Source organism: Zerene cesonia, chromosome 3, assembly GCF_012273895.1.
Source record: "Zerene cesonia ecotype Mississippi chromosome 3, Zerene_cesonia_1.1, whole genome shotgun sequence".
NCBI lineage: Eukaryota > Metazoa > Arthropoda > Insecta > Lepidoptera > Pieridae > Zerene > Zerene cesonia.
In genome coordinates, this window is record NC_052104.1 from 4,154,970 (window position 1) to 4,172,087 (window position 17,118).

Here is a 17,118-nt window from a genome sequence, read left to right on the forward strand (position 1 = left end):
GATGTTAATTCAACAAAATCTCCAACATGTAAATACAGCGTAGGTATGAATAAAGTTTCGAGCAACTTAGTGATCTTAAGCGATGTTTTGTAATAAGTGACTTAATTAACTCCACAGGGCCGCTCCGCGTCGCGTCGTCGCTTTCACTCCATGTCAAGGGATAAGTAATTATCTAATCACATATTCGCCTACTTAATTGTATTAGGAATTTGAGACGTTATAAATAATTATTAACGTGATGTATAAAGATTGAAATACCTATCACTACGAATCGCATTTTTTACATTTAGAAAGTAAGAGTAAGAGCTCTACGCGGGTTTGTATCTCACGATTATAATATTAGTAGAAATACTATTTGTCATATTAATAAAAGTACAAAATAATCCAACAATCTTACCCCAAACGTAGCGAGTTATTTCTTTACATTTGACGATATGTCACAAGCATACTTCTGTATGTTAGTAAAAAGAAAAAGAAAAGAAATCACCCACTCAAACGACAATTCTTATTTGTTGAAGCGTGTATAACATGTCCAATTAATACAAAGGCTTGGCTCCACCGCGCCGTAACTATTACCCCCGCCCCCTGTTTACCCGCAGCCGACAGTCTTTTGTTTACGCTTAATGGCTTAAATAAAACGGGTCAAATTCGTAAAACACAGTACTGAAAAGGCATTAAAAAGGGCGAAGGGACTGGCGACTGTATACTTAAAACAATATTATTAAGGTATAAATTTAGATACGAAATAACAAGCGATTAGAGGGACAAAAGCGTATGTTAAAACAACCTGACCATTATCGCCCTTAACTCCTGTCTTCACGCTAGTGCGTAGGACGTGGGACGGTTACAACTATGAGATAACGGCATTGTCAGCGTCCCTTCAGTCCGACTCTCATTTAATTTCCTGACCGAATCTCGGATTGCCACATCATATTGTTTAAACAGTAATCGAGTTCTTTCAAAGCGATCTTTTTAAAGGAAATGAATCTCAGTCACAGGCCTGACGACCACTTACTTTTGTGAATTAAGAAATATTGGCCATTCGAAGAAATGAAAAAGGTGAATGTTTTGTATTCTTACAGAATATCCTTTGATCTTTTAACTACTTTACATTGTCTTTTGAAAAGCTTAGGTCGTTGCAAAACCTCTAATACGAGCCGCACATGACATGTTATCAAATTTCGTTCGCTCCACTTGCTGTTCAATAATATTTTAGGTCGCTACATTTATCCTGTGCTTCGGATATTCGTTCCAATATCTTAAGGCGATATCTTAATAAATCCCATAAAACTCCAATGTTTTAACCGCCCGAGCACCTGCGCCCGCTTCAGGCGGGCTTTGAATGCAAAATTAGTCTTGTTTCTTTTTTACCACTTAGTAGGATCTCTTCAATGTGAATTGAATTCAAAAGAAAATTGACGTTTTATGTCCTGCTTTTAATATGAACGACTATTATTATCGTTCGCAATGAAATTGAATGAGAAAATTCGTGAAAGAAGCAAAAAAACTGTGTGATATATCGAATGGGACGTGAGCGGCATATTTTGGAACGATTTCTGTATAAAAATACGCAATTTTAGATGATTTAACACCCCTACCACCCCTACTTACTGAAGACAAGTGAAATATAAAGTCCCTTGAAAGAATACTTCTGAATACTTCCTTCACACTTCACGCCAATAAAGTGATATATTGTGTTCATTTTCCCTTAATTTTATTGCACCTAAATGAGGTAAGATTTAAATTATAATTAAAGACATTTGAGCAACACGCTGTAAATCTTCGCATATTTGAATTTTCATGACGTTTGAATTTGCATGTAGATGAAATGAATAAAACCACTTTTGGAAACCGGAATTAACGATTTGGAAGCGTTAATCTTTTACTGCGTTCGTAATTTTGGTATGTTCATTAAAACTACTTTTAAAGCGTTTTAATTAAACTCGAAACTTTTGGGAACGTTTAATTTGATGTTTTGTTTAACGTTTATGATAGCAATAACCATACCTTTTTCTTCGTTGCCGTTTTCATCACGGAACACTATGTTGCGTCCTCCTTGACGCTTCCAAGATACAGTGGGCTCTGGCACTCCGTTGGCCGTGCACCTCAGTTCTATCGAACCACCCTCGGGAGCGCTGGCTTCTGACCCGTCGCTGTCGGCGATATCTGGCGGTATCACCACTGATAGATGACCCATCTATAAAAATGTTAATATTATTACTGTATAATCATTATTGAAAGTTACATGACATTCAGCTGATTTGTTTATTTTTATAGAAAACTTCGTACGCAAACTACTGCAAATGAGTTATAAAGTCAATGAATAATCGAAATTCTATAAATTTCACAACAATAAATACGCGCGGAATCATGTGAATGGCATTTAATAACAAAAGCTATTTCAGAATATAAAAGAAAATTAATTATAAATAAGCTTACTGATACATATCATATTACCAACTATATTGAAATAGTAATAATATTCTGAGAGATTCTCTAGAGAATGAAAACGCGTTACATTAAGGCTTCTGGTTTAGATAATTCCTGGTAAACCACTCTCAGCATAAATATATTTTAGCTTAGGTAAGGGAATTAAGTGCTAAACCAGCAAATGGGAACTTATTTTACTTTTCTCCTTAGCAATTATTTTACGGTCGCTTTAACTCGACCGGATTCTGCACATTAGCACCTTTTCGTAGAAAATAAAATGGTCTGATTATATCTTGAAAAATACTAGATTATAAATATCAAGCGTCGTGAACATCTTTAACCAATAGTTCTATTCATACATGAAAAGAAAACGTAAAAATGTTGACAGACATATAAAAAGGATAGATAACATCTATAGATTGTAATTATAGTGACGATCATTGCAAGAAAAATTAACTACGAAGCTTATGCCTTAGTTTTTATTTGTATACAACATAAAATTAATATACAACAAGAAGCAAAACAATGCAAATATACATATTTATAATTCATAATGCTAAAGAACGTATGTCCACAACATAATAGATTTTTATTATGATTCTTTTCGCACGCAGGAAATGACCCAACGGAATACTATTAAACGAAACCCACAATGTTAATTGTTTAATTAAAAAGGGACCTTTATAACATAATACATTGATGTGAAAGTTATAATAATTTTTTATTGTCATAAATTTGTTATTCATTAAGAATAAATAGTGTTGTATCATGTTTCATGTTACACAGACAATTAAACAGTCACAGTATTTTTAATGATTAAACATAAGCAATTTTAGTTATATATCTCAATTTTCCCGTATAGTAAACAATATGTAGCTGAGGTTGATGAATCTAAGTGTTTACTGTTTTCTATACAACATATGTGGCGGTAAATGCCGTTATTCGGCAGACGACATTGACAAAGATTGATACAGCCATTCCGTTTTGTCAATGCTTTGTACTTGAAGGGAAGATTTATCCTATACATATTCTACGCTTAATCGTATAAATGCTGTTATATTTGGAACGAAATTGAATTTTGATTGAATCGAATTACTAAACCATATTTTGTTACATGTTTTATATAATAGCATGTTACTAGAAACAAGGCTAAAATGTGGTAAAGGTATATTGGCTTTAGACGTATGACTTCATTTATTGATCAAAAAATTTTCACATTTATAAAGAATATACATTATACATATTACATAAAAATTCCTCTTATATTATATACGCCCGTTATCGACTGTTTCGCAGTGAGTAAAGACACAATATTTTACAAACTGTATAAGTTACCTCGTAGGAGGATTTAAGACAAAAACAAAGCAATTAAGTATCACGAGAGAAAATGTATACAAAGGTTTGCACATAATTATATATAATGTCCATACAAAGTGAAATGTAGTTGAGGTAAATACAGTAAATTTCAGCGAAATAATTTATACCGAAACGCTATTATTTAACACCAAATGAAAATCACGTGTGTCATCGATTGTATTCGCTTAATTTTCCATTTTTGGCATTCAAATTATTCAAAACAGTGCAGGCTGCATGAATATTTGAACAATGCGCGGTCCATTAAATCCTATACAAAGTAAATCAATATTTCTCTTAATACTTGTCGAAGTTTCGGAATGAATAGAGTTTAGTTGAAAACAAAAGGAAATCAGTAATTATCGTACGTTCCCACGGGAAACGAGCTAACTCAGCGCTTATTACTGCTCACTGAGAAGCCCCTTATTCGATCATAACATTTCCATTATTAGTCTGACATAGTAAATTTGTTTGGCTACTTTAAAATATAAGTTACATTTACATTTATTATTAATCAATCATTTACAGATCATTTAGACACATTATGTAATTTTAAAAAGATAGAAGATCAAAGTATCTCTGTTCTATCTTTTTAAAATTCACAATCACAAATTTTCATTCAATATCACAAAATATTAATAAAAAATGTATGAACATATGACTTCTCATGATCTCCCAGTAGTTTTGATATAGTTTGAAGAGTAAAGTATGACATTATATATTGAGATGGTCCGATAAACTTGCATTATTGTACCCGACGAATATAATTAATATCAAAAATAAAGAAAAAAGTACATCATAATGCTAGGATAATATATAATACAGGAACGGAACCTAACTGGTATTATAAAAAGATTCATCAATAGCGCATTTATTGACTCGACAAATAAAGTTTTCCGTCAGCGCTCAAAGAACGTAAAAGAAAATAAATATAAGCAAGCCGCTCCAGTAAATAGGGAAGAGAAACACGATCAAAGATCAGTTGGTTACATTAGCTTGGGCCGCTCGCGCGTGAAATGATACGGATCACATTAAACCAGTTTAGAGGCAGCAAATCTGAGGGAGTTTCACTTGATTTTAACCGACAGAAGTAGTAGATTGTTACTCTATATCTGATGAGTATATTCTGAATGATTTAAGCAAATGAAATGAATATAAAATAAATTAAATATAAAGGCGGATAGCGAGAACGGATTCACATGTTTTAAAATTGACAAAGCGTCGTGCCTATGTAAATTTAAATTACCTATAATTGTGCGTTTATGCTATGGTTAAATTAAAATTAATGATGATGCTAGAATACGAGAAATAAAGGATACACATTATTATAATAATAAAAATATGCTGTTTTACAATAAAGGAATGTTATTCTCTAGTCATTTTTTGACATGACATTCTTTGTCTTCATATCCCCGATGCATATTTTTATGTTAGCTTTCTTTTGTATCTGATGTTTTACGTATATGTGCAATTTTGTGGTTTCCGAACGATTATTAGAAAGTAATTTAGCAATTTTCATCAAAATCAAATTAGATCAAATTAGACATGTAGAACCCCACATTGAAGACATAGTACCTAACTTAGTATATTAGTGCATTCCCTTCAAATGCAGTAATTGCTTGGGCCATCAAAAAGGTAAAAATTTAAAATACGTAGTGCAGAAATTTCTATTTTACGTTTATTTTTAGGACATTTCTTTTTAAATTATCCACCAACCTTACATTATATATCACGGTATAAAGTTCCTAACTATCATTATTTACTCTGTTTGCCGGACGTGGTTTTAACAATATAAATTGTTAGTATCAAAATTTAGCAGTGATGAAACGGGTCGGATATAGCATAAATCGCAGCAATTAAATACTTGTTTTTCAATTACTTTTACATCAATCGATCTCCACTGAACTCCATTTATTTTGAACCGAATGAGTCTCAATCTTCAATATGTTTTAGCTATTTTCGCTTCTGTTTAATCTGTTATCAAATATCATCAAGTTTTTAATAACTTATAGATATCATTTACACTAAAATTGATAGATAAATAAATGATATGAAACTGCGAAAAATGCAAATTTCGAAACAAAGTCGAAAGTCAATTTATATGTACAAAGCTTTTCAAATTATGTATTTTAAAGTTCCAAAAGATAAGAAGCATCATCGAAGCATCGAACTACATGTAAAGAATTGATAAGTAACATGCATTCCAATGCATAGTCGAGTCTGTGAATGAAATATGGTCCAAATGTGAAGGCACGCGTGAGAACGACTGACAAAATTCCTTCGATTTCTTGGAATCTTTTCTAGACATTACATGTCCAGGTAGAAATTTTATCATGAAATTATTTAGCAATAACTATAACCATTTCAAGATTTCACTAGAAACTCAAAGAAGAATTATAAAAAAATCGGATGAATCATACATATTAAACATATGTATTGTACTGTTTGCTAACCGTATACTTTCGTAAACTTGTACACAGCTACAATGCAAACATCTCCTTTGACTATTTTTCGTAGAAAATCACAGAATACACGTAACTGGTCGTGCTTTGATAAAATTCCTCGCGAGCATAGCGCAGCGAGCGCAGGCCCCATTCAATGGGTCACATTCCCTCTCCAAATATGCACAAGTTATAATTTTAGCGACATTTCATACCTAACTCCGTTCAACTTTGTGTTTCCATACTAAATTTCGCAGCTACACGAAATTTTAATTACACTCTCTTTTCCTTTTACCGACGCATTCTTTTAACATATAGTTATGAGTTCTGAATTGATGCAACGAAAAATTCGACTTAAAATTTAATTAAAGAGATGTTTTATTTTTCGTAAGAATTTTGTTTTAAAGTTTGTTCCGTATTATATTGACTATCTGAAATTCTTATTACTTTTATATCTTCAGACGAAGGGAGTCGAGCATGTTTCGGCGTGACTTAGGCCAGCTCGCACTAGGGACACCACACTCACACCCCCACAAAGGATTGGCATGGAATAGTAGCATGTTTCATTCAGTGAGTTTGGAAGCCGGATGCCCGTATCCTTTTCCTCACTCTTTCCAGTCCATTCCTTTATTTACGTCATTAATTTTCAAATTTACTTTCCTTATCTATGACCCTTAGAACGGGCAAGGCATGTGCAGCGGTTCTACTTCTGTAAATGGCAATCACAAGCTCAGTTGCCCGCTGTGACATAAAAAAGAAAAGTTTCTAGCATAAAACATATCTTCCATTCATTGTATCATTTATTTGTTGTAAAGGAAATGGTACAAAAATTAATAATGCTATATGATACAACGATATTACTGATATTATAAATGCCTAACTAGAATTTCTTATAATATATGATATCACTGTGGCTTAGTCTCTTCGTAAAAAAAGTCTTACACTATTGTATTTTGTTAGATACTCAACATGTTTCACTGTTGAAATTAAAGCAATAAAGATGTAAGATTATGTTCCGTTGTGGAATGTTAAATTAGATTTTATTGAGGAATTCTTTACATCTTGAATGATGTTTAACTATAAATATTTCGTTAAAATAATTAATATTACATACAATAGTAGGACAGGAAGATAACATAGATCTTTTACTTACTGTTGTTTGCTTTGATTGTGCTTTCTAATATCTAATGTAAGTTTAATTAAACACTATCGGTCCGACCCGGCTTCATCCGTGGTACGTTTTACTTTCCATAAGAACCTTCTTTGTGCCTTTACAATGCCTTTTTTAAATTGCCGAATTGGTCGTCTCATTCTCAACAACAAGCAACATATTTGGATATTTATTTAGATATATACAAGATTAATACTATATAACAATTCTCTTACATACAGTTATTTTAAAGGGAATCAGAATTCAATTAAACCCCTGCGGTCATTTCAAACAATTTACAGCTTGCCTGCGACCACACGCTGTAAAATTATAAAAGTATGTAGGTCAATATTAATGTATAACACAGCAAAAATGTTTTATAATAAAGTTCATAAAGTTCACCAATATTAAAAATCCAAGTCTCACTTTGCCAGTTTTTACGTCTGCAGACAGCTTGCATCGCATGAATTATGCAAATTCCTACTGCAGACTGCGAGTGGATCGCGATGTGACAATGTTCGTTTAAACACAATAAAACAAAATAAACAAAGTAACTCACTAGTTTATGTAACATAAAATGTTTCATCAAAGTGAAATTTATGTTATTATTCAAATCTATGTAGGTGGGATTCTGGGTGGCGTAAGTCTATTACAAATCACAAAGGAATTTCAGAAATATACTCTATTTGCTATTAATTAGTTATCTTTTGAATGATTTACTTAAATATTCCTGTACAATTATGAGCACTGTGCTTTTCTTTCATCCATCTGTGAGATCATCCAAGATTATAAACGTATGTGACAATATGATTTCTATGGTTGAGATTTTAAAATAATAAAGACCATGTGTTATTTTAACGCTTTAAGAACGATGTAACGAATAATTTTGACACACCAACGCGCCTTAAACCTACAAAAAGCTACGATAACCAATAAATGATATCTGATGTCACGTTTCTCTGAGTTACGGTACTCTGAATAGGCATCAACAGGTAAGTGAGTCATTTATTTCGACTCGTAAAACATTTCTCCCGGCGAGGCAATGACGTGAGGGGGCGTTAGAAGCAACTCGGACGTGTGGACTGATATTTTTTACTCATCACTCAAGCTTAACTAAAACGAAACATACTTTGAACATTCTATGCCGTTAGTGCTACGAGTTATGGATCATTTCAGACTTTGTAGAGCTTAACTTGTTTAAAAGCAAAAACGTTCTATATTCTGTTTCAGCTAACCAGACTCGCCTTTTCTATATCTTGTTTTATACATTTTATTCAGATGTATTTAGTTTTATGTAACTAAAAACTATAAATATCTTTGGAAATCTATGTTAAAATGTTATGTTAAATATCTAAGTATTAATATTAAACTGAAAATAACCAATTCTATTGCTATTAATAGTATTGGATAAAATCTAATACTGAAATAGACGTTCGTAAAAATATTCAAATATTCCACATTTTCTTATATATATCATGCTCCTGTGAGAATAGCGTAGCACGTAATAAAACACGTTAAGAAAAATTTATTACGAATATAAATCTGCTTGATCTTATTTCGAATACTCTTTGCATTAAATCGAAACATATAAAAGTGTTTTGCACACAATATAAAAATCTGACGGTTTACGCCATTTTGGGGCGTCAAGCCTTCTTATGAAAAAGCAAATACCTTTCTTAAAACGCACCTGTACCCTTTAACAAAGCCTGTGTGCTTTACCAGTATAAAGGTATAAACTTATGACTCATAAATGTTTTGCTTTAATGATTATTCATTATTCAGTAGAATATTCATAGTAGCTACATGAAATAATGAGTTACCTACTATAAACTGTATCGCAATAACCAATAATTTATAGCTCATAACATTATATATTATCACTATATCGCAAATAGATATAATTAATTCGCGATACAAGCTCGGAACTTATATCGTAAATCTTGAATAAACCTTAAGCCTTCCCGCGATTTAGCAACGTTAGAATTCCAAGCAGCTAGCTGCTTTGTCGAGCTTTATTATTATATTAATGCCAAATTATATCATAAACGAGGCCAATGTAAGGCGAATTCCATCGACTATTTCGGCACATTCTTTGGGTGCCTTAGCTTAAGAGCTCAGTCCGACGTTACATCACGAGACAACTATGTGTCGAATAATTTGTTTATAGTGCCAGGAATTAAGGCATGCCTGCATTTCTCACGTTAGAAAGGTGCTCTCTAGTCTTTCGTAATTAATTTATTTTCGTTATATTATGCATATCATGCTAAATTCTAATTATATAATTATATATATTAATTTTATAAAATAAGTAAAATACTAGTTAATTACAAATGTAGACTTACACTCCTCATGTTAATCATATAAAAATCTCAATAACGGAACTGCCTTAATAGCATAAGCAAAGACTTAAATTTATAAGTTTCATATTTATTTAAAAATTCATTCATGTACGAGCAATAACTTGTAGAGTAAGCTACGTGATCGGTATTCTATCTTCATCGCTCACTTCCTTTAGAAAATAGGTCTTCACATATTTTATTGAACACGACAATAAGAACCTTTCAACCAAATTATAGTATGAAATAATAAAGTTTTATACACGTTTTGAATTAGGAATTGTACAAACTATAGTTACGTAGAGAAAACGTTTCCCATCGAACACGTTTAGGCAATACAGTCCTAAACACGATTTATTTGTTTTATTAAAAGGCACTTACCCGCGGGAAATAAAATAAGTCTTAGTGATATTAAATCGAGCATCTATCGTACAGATGGGCTCCGATTTCGGCCGTAAACATTCGCAAACGGACCTTAATCCTGGTCATAAAAGTAATCCTCACATAAAGTTACGCGACGATGGACAACATAAGGGTAGAGATTTTCTCGCACAAAGATTTCGAAGTAATTAAGATAAAATGCCATGAGTTTTATACGCAACCGAAGCTAGCTCTCGTTTTTCAACGCTCATACCCAGTTAATCCCCGAGTATGCAATAAAGCTTCTAAAGTATTTGTGTTTCAGGCAAAATTACCCATATTGAAAATACCCTTCATCGCTAACAGCCGGCTAAAGGCTTATTTAAATAAACCCTTATATTATATAGAGACGCACCGCGTGTATCTCTACCCTTATACATCTAAGTAACTACTTACATTAAATTCCGAAACCTCGCCGATCCGCCATATATACACTCAGCATCGTTACAGTCCGATACATTTAAATTTGCGTATCGATTTGCAATAAGTTGGTTGTATTTGAGTTGACTCTTCAAAATATTTGCGATTAAAATTGGTTCGAAATACCTTGTGTGTTCGGAGCTAATTGGAATTCTAAAAACTGATAACGTTTAAACATATGCTCGCCTTTAATATAGGAGTCTTTACGTTATAACAGTTGTAATTTACATAATTATAAGAGTAAGTTAATAAAGAATAAAAAATGAACAACATGGATGATTTTTAAAATTTTGAAAAGAAATTAAAATTACATAATTTTCCATTTTAATTGGACATTGGACGTACCGGACATAATATTATTTTCATGAAATAGCCGTAAATATCTTTCTCGTATGGGTAGTCGATAATAAATACATCAGGGCTTTTCTGTAAATATTCACCGAAAGGTTCCAAACACTTTGTGACATCTAAAGCCCCACAGTTGGCTCACAAAAGAAAGTATGGTATCAAAGCCTCGTTAGGGTTAAATAATATTTAAATATGGCCGATCCACATCGCGCTTGGTTAAAAAGTTTGATGTATTGGCATATTTACAATGCGTGGCCATGAGCGTACGAAACGAGAAAAAGGGTTGGAAAAAGATCGTCTATCACAGCCTCTGTCAACAGGGTTCGCTGTCAATGCCGCAAAAACAATTAGTAGGTTAATATTTATTTGATTGGGCTCGATGATTGGATAGTGATATGATATATGTGTATCCTTGATTGAAAATTACATTGATATTTGAGTGAATGATTTGATTTGACATGTGATAAAATTTCCATATTTAATCGTTATTCTGTAATAAGTATGGACGTTGCATACCTAGTAAAAATATGATGTCCATGGTATCTATATCAAATTTAATTGGCATTGATTATGCAAATTAGTTCAAGTTTTCCTTAAAATATTACTCAAAAAGAAGAAAAGATGTACCTTTTTTAATGATAACGATAAAATATTATATCCAGTTTTAATATTTATTTCCTTTTACATTTCGCATTATATCACCAGTCAACAGCGCATCTCCGCACCAATTTCCGTTTCGCAAACAATTTACAAGTACATAAATGAATTAAAACATCGTATCCTGTTTTTGTCGGCCAAACAAAAACTTTTGAAACAATTTTCGCTTGCACCGAAAGAATGTTAATTGTGTTCTTTCTCTTTTACAAAAACCTGCGAGTTTCTGCGAGTGGAGTCGGTAACATAAGTTATTTAAAAAAGGAAATAGCATTTATACATTCAAGTTTCCGCTTTTACCAACATCTTTTTACTCCGAATACTTGTGTAATTGTGCGGGTACTCTCAAATTTGCTTTTACACTTAACAAATGTTGGAATCCCGCGAGGGCAAATATAAAAAAGGCCTTTTTCAACGCCTCGTTGTTACTCAACCTAAGCAAATATGGAGCGGGTGAATAAGACGAACAATTTGGCCCTCCAAATTTACCCAATACAAATAATATATATTTAACGTTGTAATTGTACAAAGAAACATTTGTAAGCCTTATACGTTGTTATTGGATGTTTATTTTTGGGATAAGAAGGTTGCTAATATATTGGTATAATATGTAATTGTTATAAATGTTCAAAAGACATATTGTCTCTTTGAAACTAAAACTTGCAGTAGATTCAGTTCAGATGCCAAATACAGAATCACAATACAAGAAGATAAATATAATGACAATACTTAGCGAAACGGCGAGCGTGCCAATAGTACAATAGCAGTTACAATTAAAATGAATGCTAAAACACGTACGTTAATTCGCGTCGTTGCCACAAACGAGAACACGTTAACCGGCTTGAAAGTTTCGCATGAAGATGTCGTGGTCGCATTCCGCCCCTTTGCAAATGCTTGCATTCTTTACCAACATTCCTCTACAGACCCGTGCCTTGCCATTGTCACAATGTTACACCGCAAAGGTAAATAACTTAATAAATGTCAGGCCCATTCTGCTGAGGTCACTTGTATAACTTCAAAGGTCACTCGCGCTTTGTTATTGCTAGTGAACCCATTTTGCTTTTCTTGCATTTTTATATCGTTGTTTCATTAATTTGTGCTTAAATTGCCTATATCGGGATGCTGTACTGCCAGTATAAATTGTTTTTACGTTCGATGAAAATGTAAAAATAATTACGTCATAAATCATTCACCTCAAAAATGCGTACGATTTTTAAAATAATGAATGATTAATTGTTGTGTTATTGATAACGTACGATATATCGAAAAAATAATATATAAGTACAAATTTAATTTTACTATGCTACTGACTAAAGTCTTGGGAACCGCATGGGTATACACATAAATTCTTAATGCAAATGTATTTGAAATAGATTTTCTACTATTCGGAACAGTTATTGTAAGAGCCGTAAACTAAGTTCTTGTTAAAGATCTTCAGCTAACTTCAATGGGTGCAAAGTAAATAGTATAACTGGTTCTTGTGATAATGCGCATCTTCATATTAACACATAAAATATATAGAAAGAATAAGTTAGTGTGTTAGGGTGCGTGTGTATGTGTGCGTAATGGGTATACTGACTGCGTACAAGTTAGGTTGCTATGAAATAATATTATATTGTGTTATTATATATTTCTTTATTACATAAAAAGTTAGGGCTAGGTATTTAAATTGTTATATTCATAAAAAAAACAGTACCGTTTTGAAATAAATGTTAATATGAATTAGGTATTGATACAAATAAGATTATTTTTAAATTAGCGCAAAAGTGTTAATATCAATGTACTAACCACAGTTACAACTAATCATAAACGTTCAGAATTACAATAAATAAAGTTAAAAAATATAAGATTAAAAAGACGCTTTAATGGCCATATCAACAATGAGACATTGTACTCATTTTCTCTAGTACAGATACACTCAAGGAAATGATTTTATCCTAATTATCCTTATTAAAGGATATGACAGGGTCCCAGGATAGTAAAAAAACTCAAGTAATTATTGTGCAGCCACCGATCCTTGACATGTGTACAAAATTTGAATAAAAACTGTTATTTCAAAGTGGGTCAAATCGAGTCTAAAAGAATCAGTTGCAAATCCCTACTAATATTATAAATGCGAAAGTAACTCTGTCTGTCTGTCTGTCTGTTACGCTTTCACGCCTAAACCACTGAACCGATATTGACAAAATTTGGTATGAAGATAGAATAGAACTTGGGAAAGGACATAGGATACTTTTTATCGCGAAAACAGGATTGAAAGAGTGGAAAGACGGGATGAAAGTTTGTATGAAAGTTCGTTATTGTCAAACCGATTTTGATGAAACTTGGCATGAAGATGGAGCTAAACGTGGGAAAGAACAAACCATACTTTTTAATGCAAAGAAAACACTCCTTACCATGTCGCGCGATATAAGCGAATTCTACGCGGGCGAAGCCGCGGGCGAAAAGCTAGTATACTTATGAAGCTCATAAAACCGTGTAAAAATAGCTATATCCATAATGCACTTGCATATTCAAATGATTATTAAATTAGAATATAATTAATAATTGAAAAAAAAGCGCTGGTTGAACATGCATACGTATAATCTACTTTTTTATTTCAAATGACAAACAACCGGATAAAGTAATCGTATTGGAGGTAACATAGAAAAGATTTCAGGGCACGCAATTCAGTTTTTGTCCTACATTCGAAATTTTTAAATAGCAAGTCGCATAAAATGCACGTTTCTTTGTACATGTACGCTGTCGTTTAAATGTAAAGTGATATCAAAGTACTGTTCTGCACGAAAACATCAAGTGAAACTTTTTGATGCTCGAATTTTAGCATGAGATTTGTGTAAAATGAACTTTTTGTCGTAATATTGTTGAAGTGCCCGGTTTAAAGTGCTTAAAATAAAGTTAGTATGTATTTAACCATTGAAATATTGTTTTGCGAGTCGTGCATTTGCCGCCATGAGCGCTTTGAGAAATTTTATTATATGCTATGTTTATGTAACTTTTGAAGGGGGACGATATATTAAAATTTAATGTAGATACATATATATAAATGACACAACAATTTTTTATTTATTTGTTATTTATCTCATCGAAAAAATTAAAATTGTTCCACTAAGATGTTTTATTAAAACTATAGAAGAGCTCGATTCTGTATATCGAATAGAAAATAAAGATAATTCAATAAGAACATAATAGGTAATTCTATGCAAATAATGATTTGATTCGGAAAGCATTATACAAGATTGGAGTTAAGCGATCATTGTTAAAGGAATGTTAAGAATTTCATAAATACAAGAATTATTGGAAGTTCTTGATGTGCAACGAAGTGTGCACTAATTATAATATCCCTCTCAAGAACTTTTTTTTGTATTACGTTTGATCGAAACGATTTTTTAATTTTAATAATAAATAACGTTATAGGTATTGATAATTCCTACTATTAAAAAATATGTTCAATTAATTATAAAAAATTGATGTTTAATTTTATTGATAATTGTAATTGCATCACTCATAACACGACTAGCCTTCCGCCTGCGGCTTCGCATGTATAATCAAAGGAAAATCCCAGGGGAATAAATTGTGTCACCTCGATAAAAAGCCTATCTCACGCTCTAGCCTCCTAACTATCTCCAGACAAAAATCATATCATAAAATCGCTCCATTCCGACGTGAAAGAAAGAATAATAAACACATATTATATGAGTATGGATGTGTATAACGAACATTAAAATTAAATTTCGACTCATGAATTTAAATACAAAAACCTCTCCCGTGATGTAAAGTTAAAAAAGCTCTATATTTATTAAAATAATGTTCAACGAATCGACAATCATTGAAAGTATCTAATGTTGGCAATTGCCTGCTATCTCACCATCGAACAATTGCATTAGCACAATGTAAGAATTTTATAAAAAGCCTTCTTTGAGAGCATCTACTGTCCTTAAATTGAATTCAGAAGAGTTTTCTAGTCTTGAGTGCTAAATATAAAACAAGCATATATGTATATATATATTCAATGTATATTTTATACGCGTATAGTTATGTAAAATATAGTTAAAAATAGAAGTACGTGTTTAAGCCTAATAAAATATTGGTCTTAACATTTGAAATAAGCTTTTAAAGGAAATGTTTCATCAAATTTCTTCTCGTAGACAATATATTTCAAACATACTACATATTTTATAAAAGTAAGGGACTTGTTCAATTTGGTTTAAGAAAAAAATAACAATAGAATGTTATACACGTAAATAGCTTAACCTACAAATACATAAACATTTCATTTCATAAATAAATAAAATCAAGTGCCAAGCTATACACTTTACCTACTCGTTAAATTAACAATGAGTCGTAGAAGACCAAAAGTTCATTAAATTATACAGCATTTGCAAACAAATGTTCTAAATCTTCAATATTGACGAACTCTATGCATACAATTTGTAACAGGATGTAGCTAAAAGTACCTACACAAGACTTCATTTCGAACATTCAGCTTAGATGAGGGAACACAGAAATCGTTAAGGAGTTTTTGATTAGTAAACCGTTATTTGACGTTGATATTCGCGTAATAGTACGAGATCCGAGCGCGTGATTTATGCGTTCATATGTTTGATCAATAATATATAATTTTTATCGATATTTATAACTAAACCAATGCCGATCCGCAAAGGTGCCCATCCAAATTTGGCCGCAATTAATTTCAATTAAAATGTAATTCATTATTTATTTTTGAACTATTACGTTCACTTGTAATTGTTAAAAGATATATTTCATTAGAAAGAAATTTACCTGAGATACCGAAAAAGTTCAAGGTGCCATCTCTCACTTGGCCGCGTCCTAATGTCAGCCAGGTGTAAACAGGTATACTTTTGTTAAATATATACGTTCATAATGTATTATCATGTTATACATACCAAATCGAAGATTAATTTTTTCTCTACACGATGAGATATAGGTGCCTATGCAAAAATGCCCGCAAATAGTGATTGCCAGCGATTAAAGATAAATAACAGCGAGAGAAACTTACGATAAACACCGTTTGTCAAATAAAGATAGAGCATGCCAGCTGCTTGTCGTTTTCATGCTACTGCGCATGCGTCTATAGATAAGGTGCTCAACTAGTACCTCGGGTATTTGCTTGGAGTTTAAAATTCTCCAAAAATTGAGCAGTAAAAATAATATGTCATAATAATTAATCTTTAACTCAACCAATAACTTTTAACTGTGAAACGTCATTTTAAATATATAATTTATCTTAATTTTTTTTTTTACAATTTTTAACAATATTAAGTTTCCTTTATTTTCGGTCTTTATAAAAATTGTCATAAAAATTTCTATTTAATACTAGTGTTTTTATTTTTTTTTTTATTATTATGAAAACGACAAGCAGCTGGCATGCTCTATCTTTATTTGACAAACGGTGTTTATCGTAAGTTTCTCTCGCTTTTATTTATCTTTAATCGCTGGCAATCACTATTTGCGGGCATTTTTGCATAGGCACCTATATCTCATCGTGTAGAGAAAAAATTAATCTTCGATTTGGTATGTATCACATGATAATACATTATGAACG

General features: G+C 32.0%; 1 protein-coding gene across 1 annotated transcript in view; it reads right to left on the reverse strand.

Annotated features, from left to right (window-relative positions):
• The window catches only part of LOC119838884 (lachesin-like), a 49,096-nt gene that overhangs the window by 8,526 nt on the left and 23,452 nt on the right, over positions 1-17,118 (reverse strand). The window contains exon 5 of the mRNA XM_038365031.1: positions 2,008-2,197. Within this exon, the coding sequence (XP_038220959.1) occupies positions 2,008-2,197 (190 nt within the window). The remainder of the gene's footprint in view (positions 1-2,007; positions 2,198-17,118) is intronic.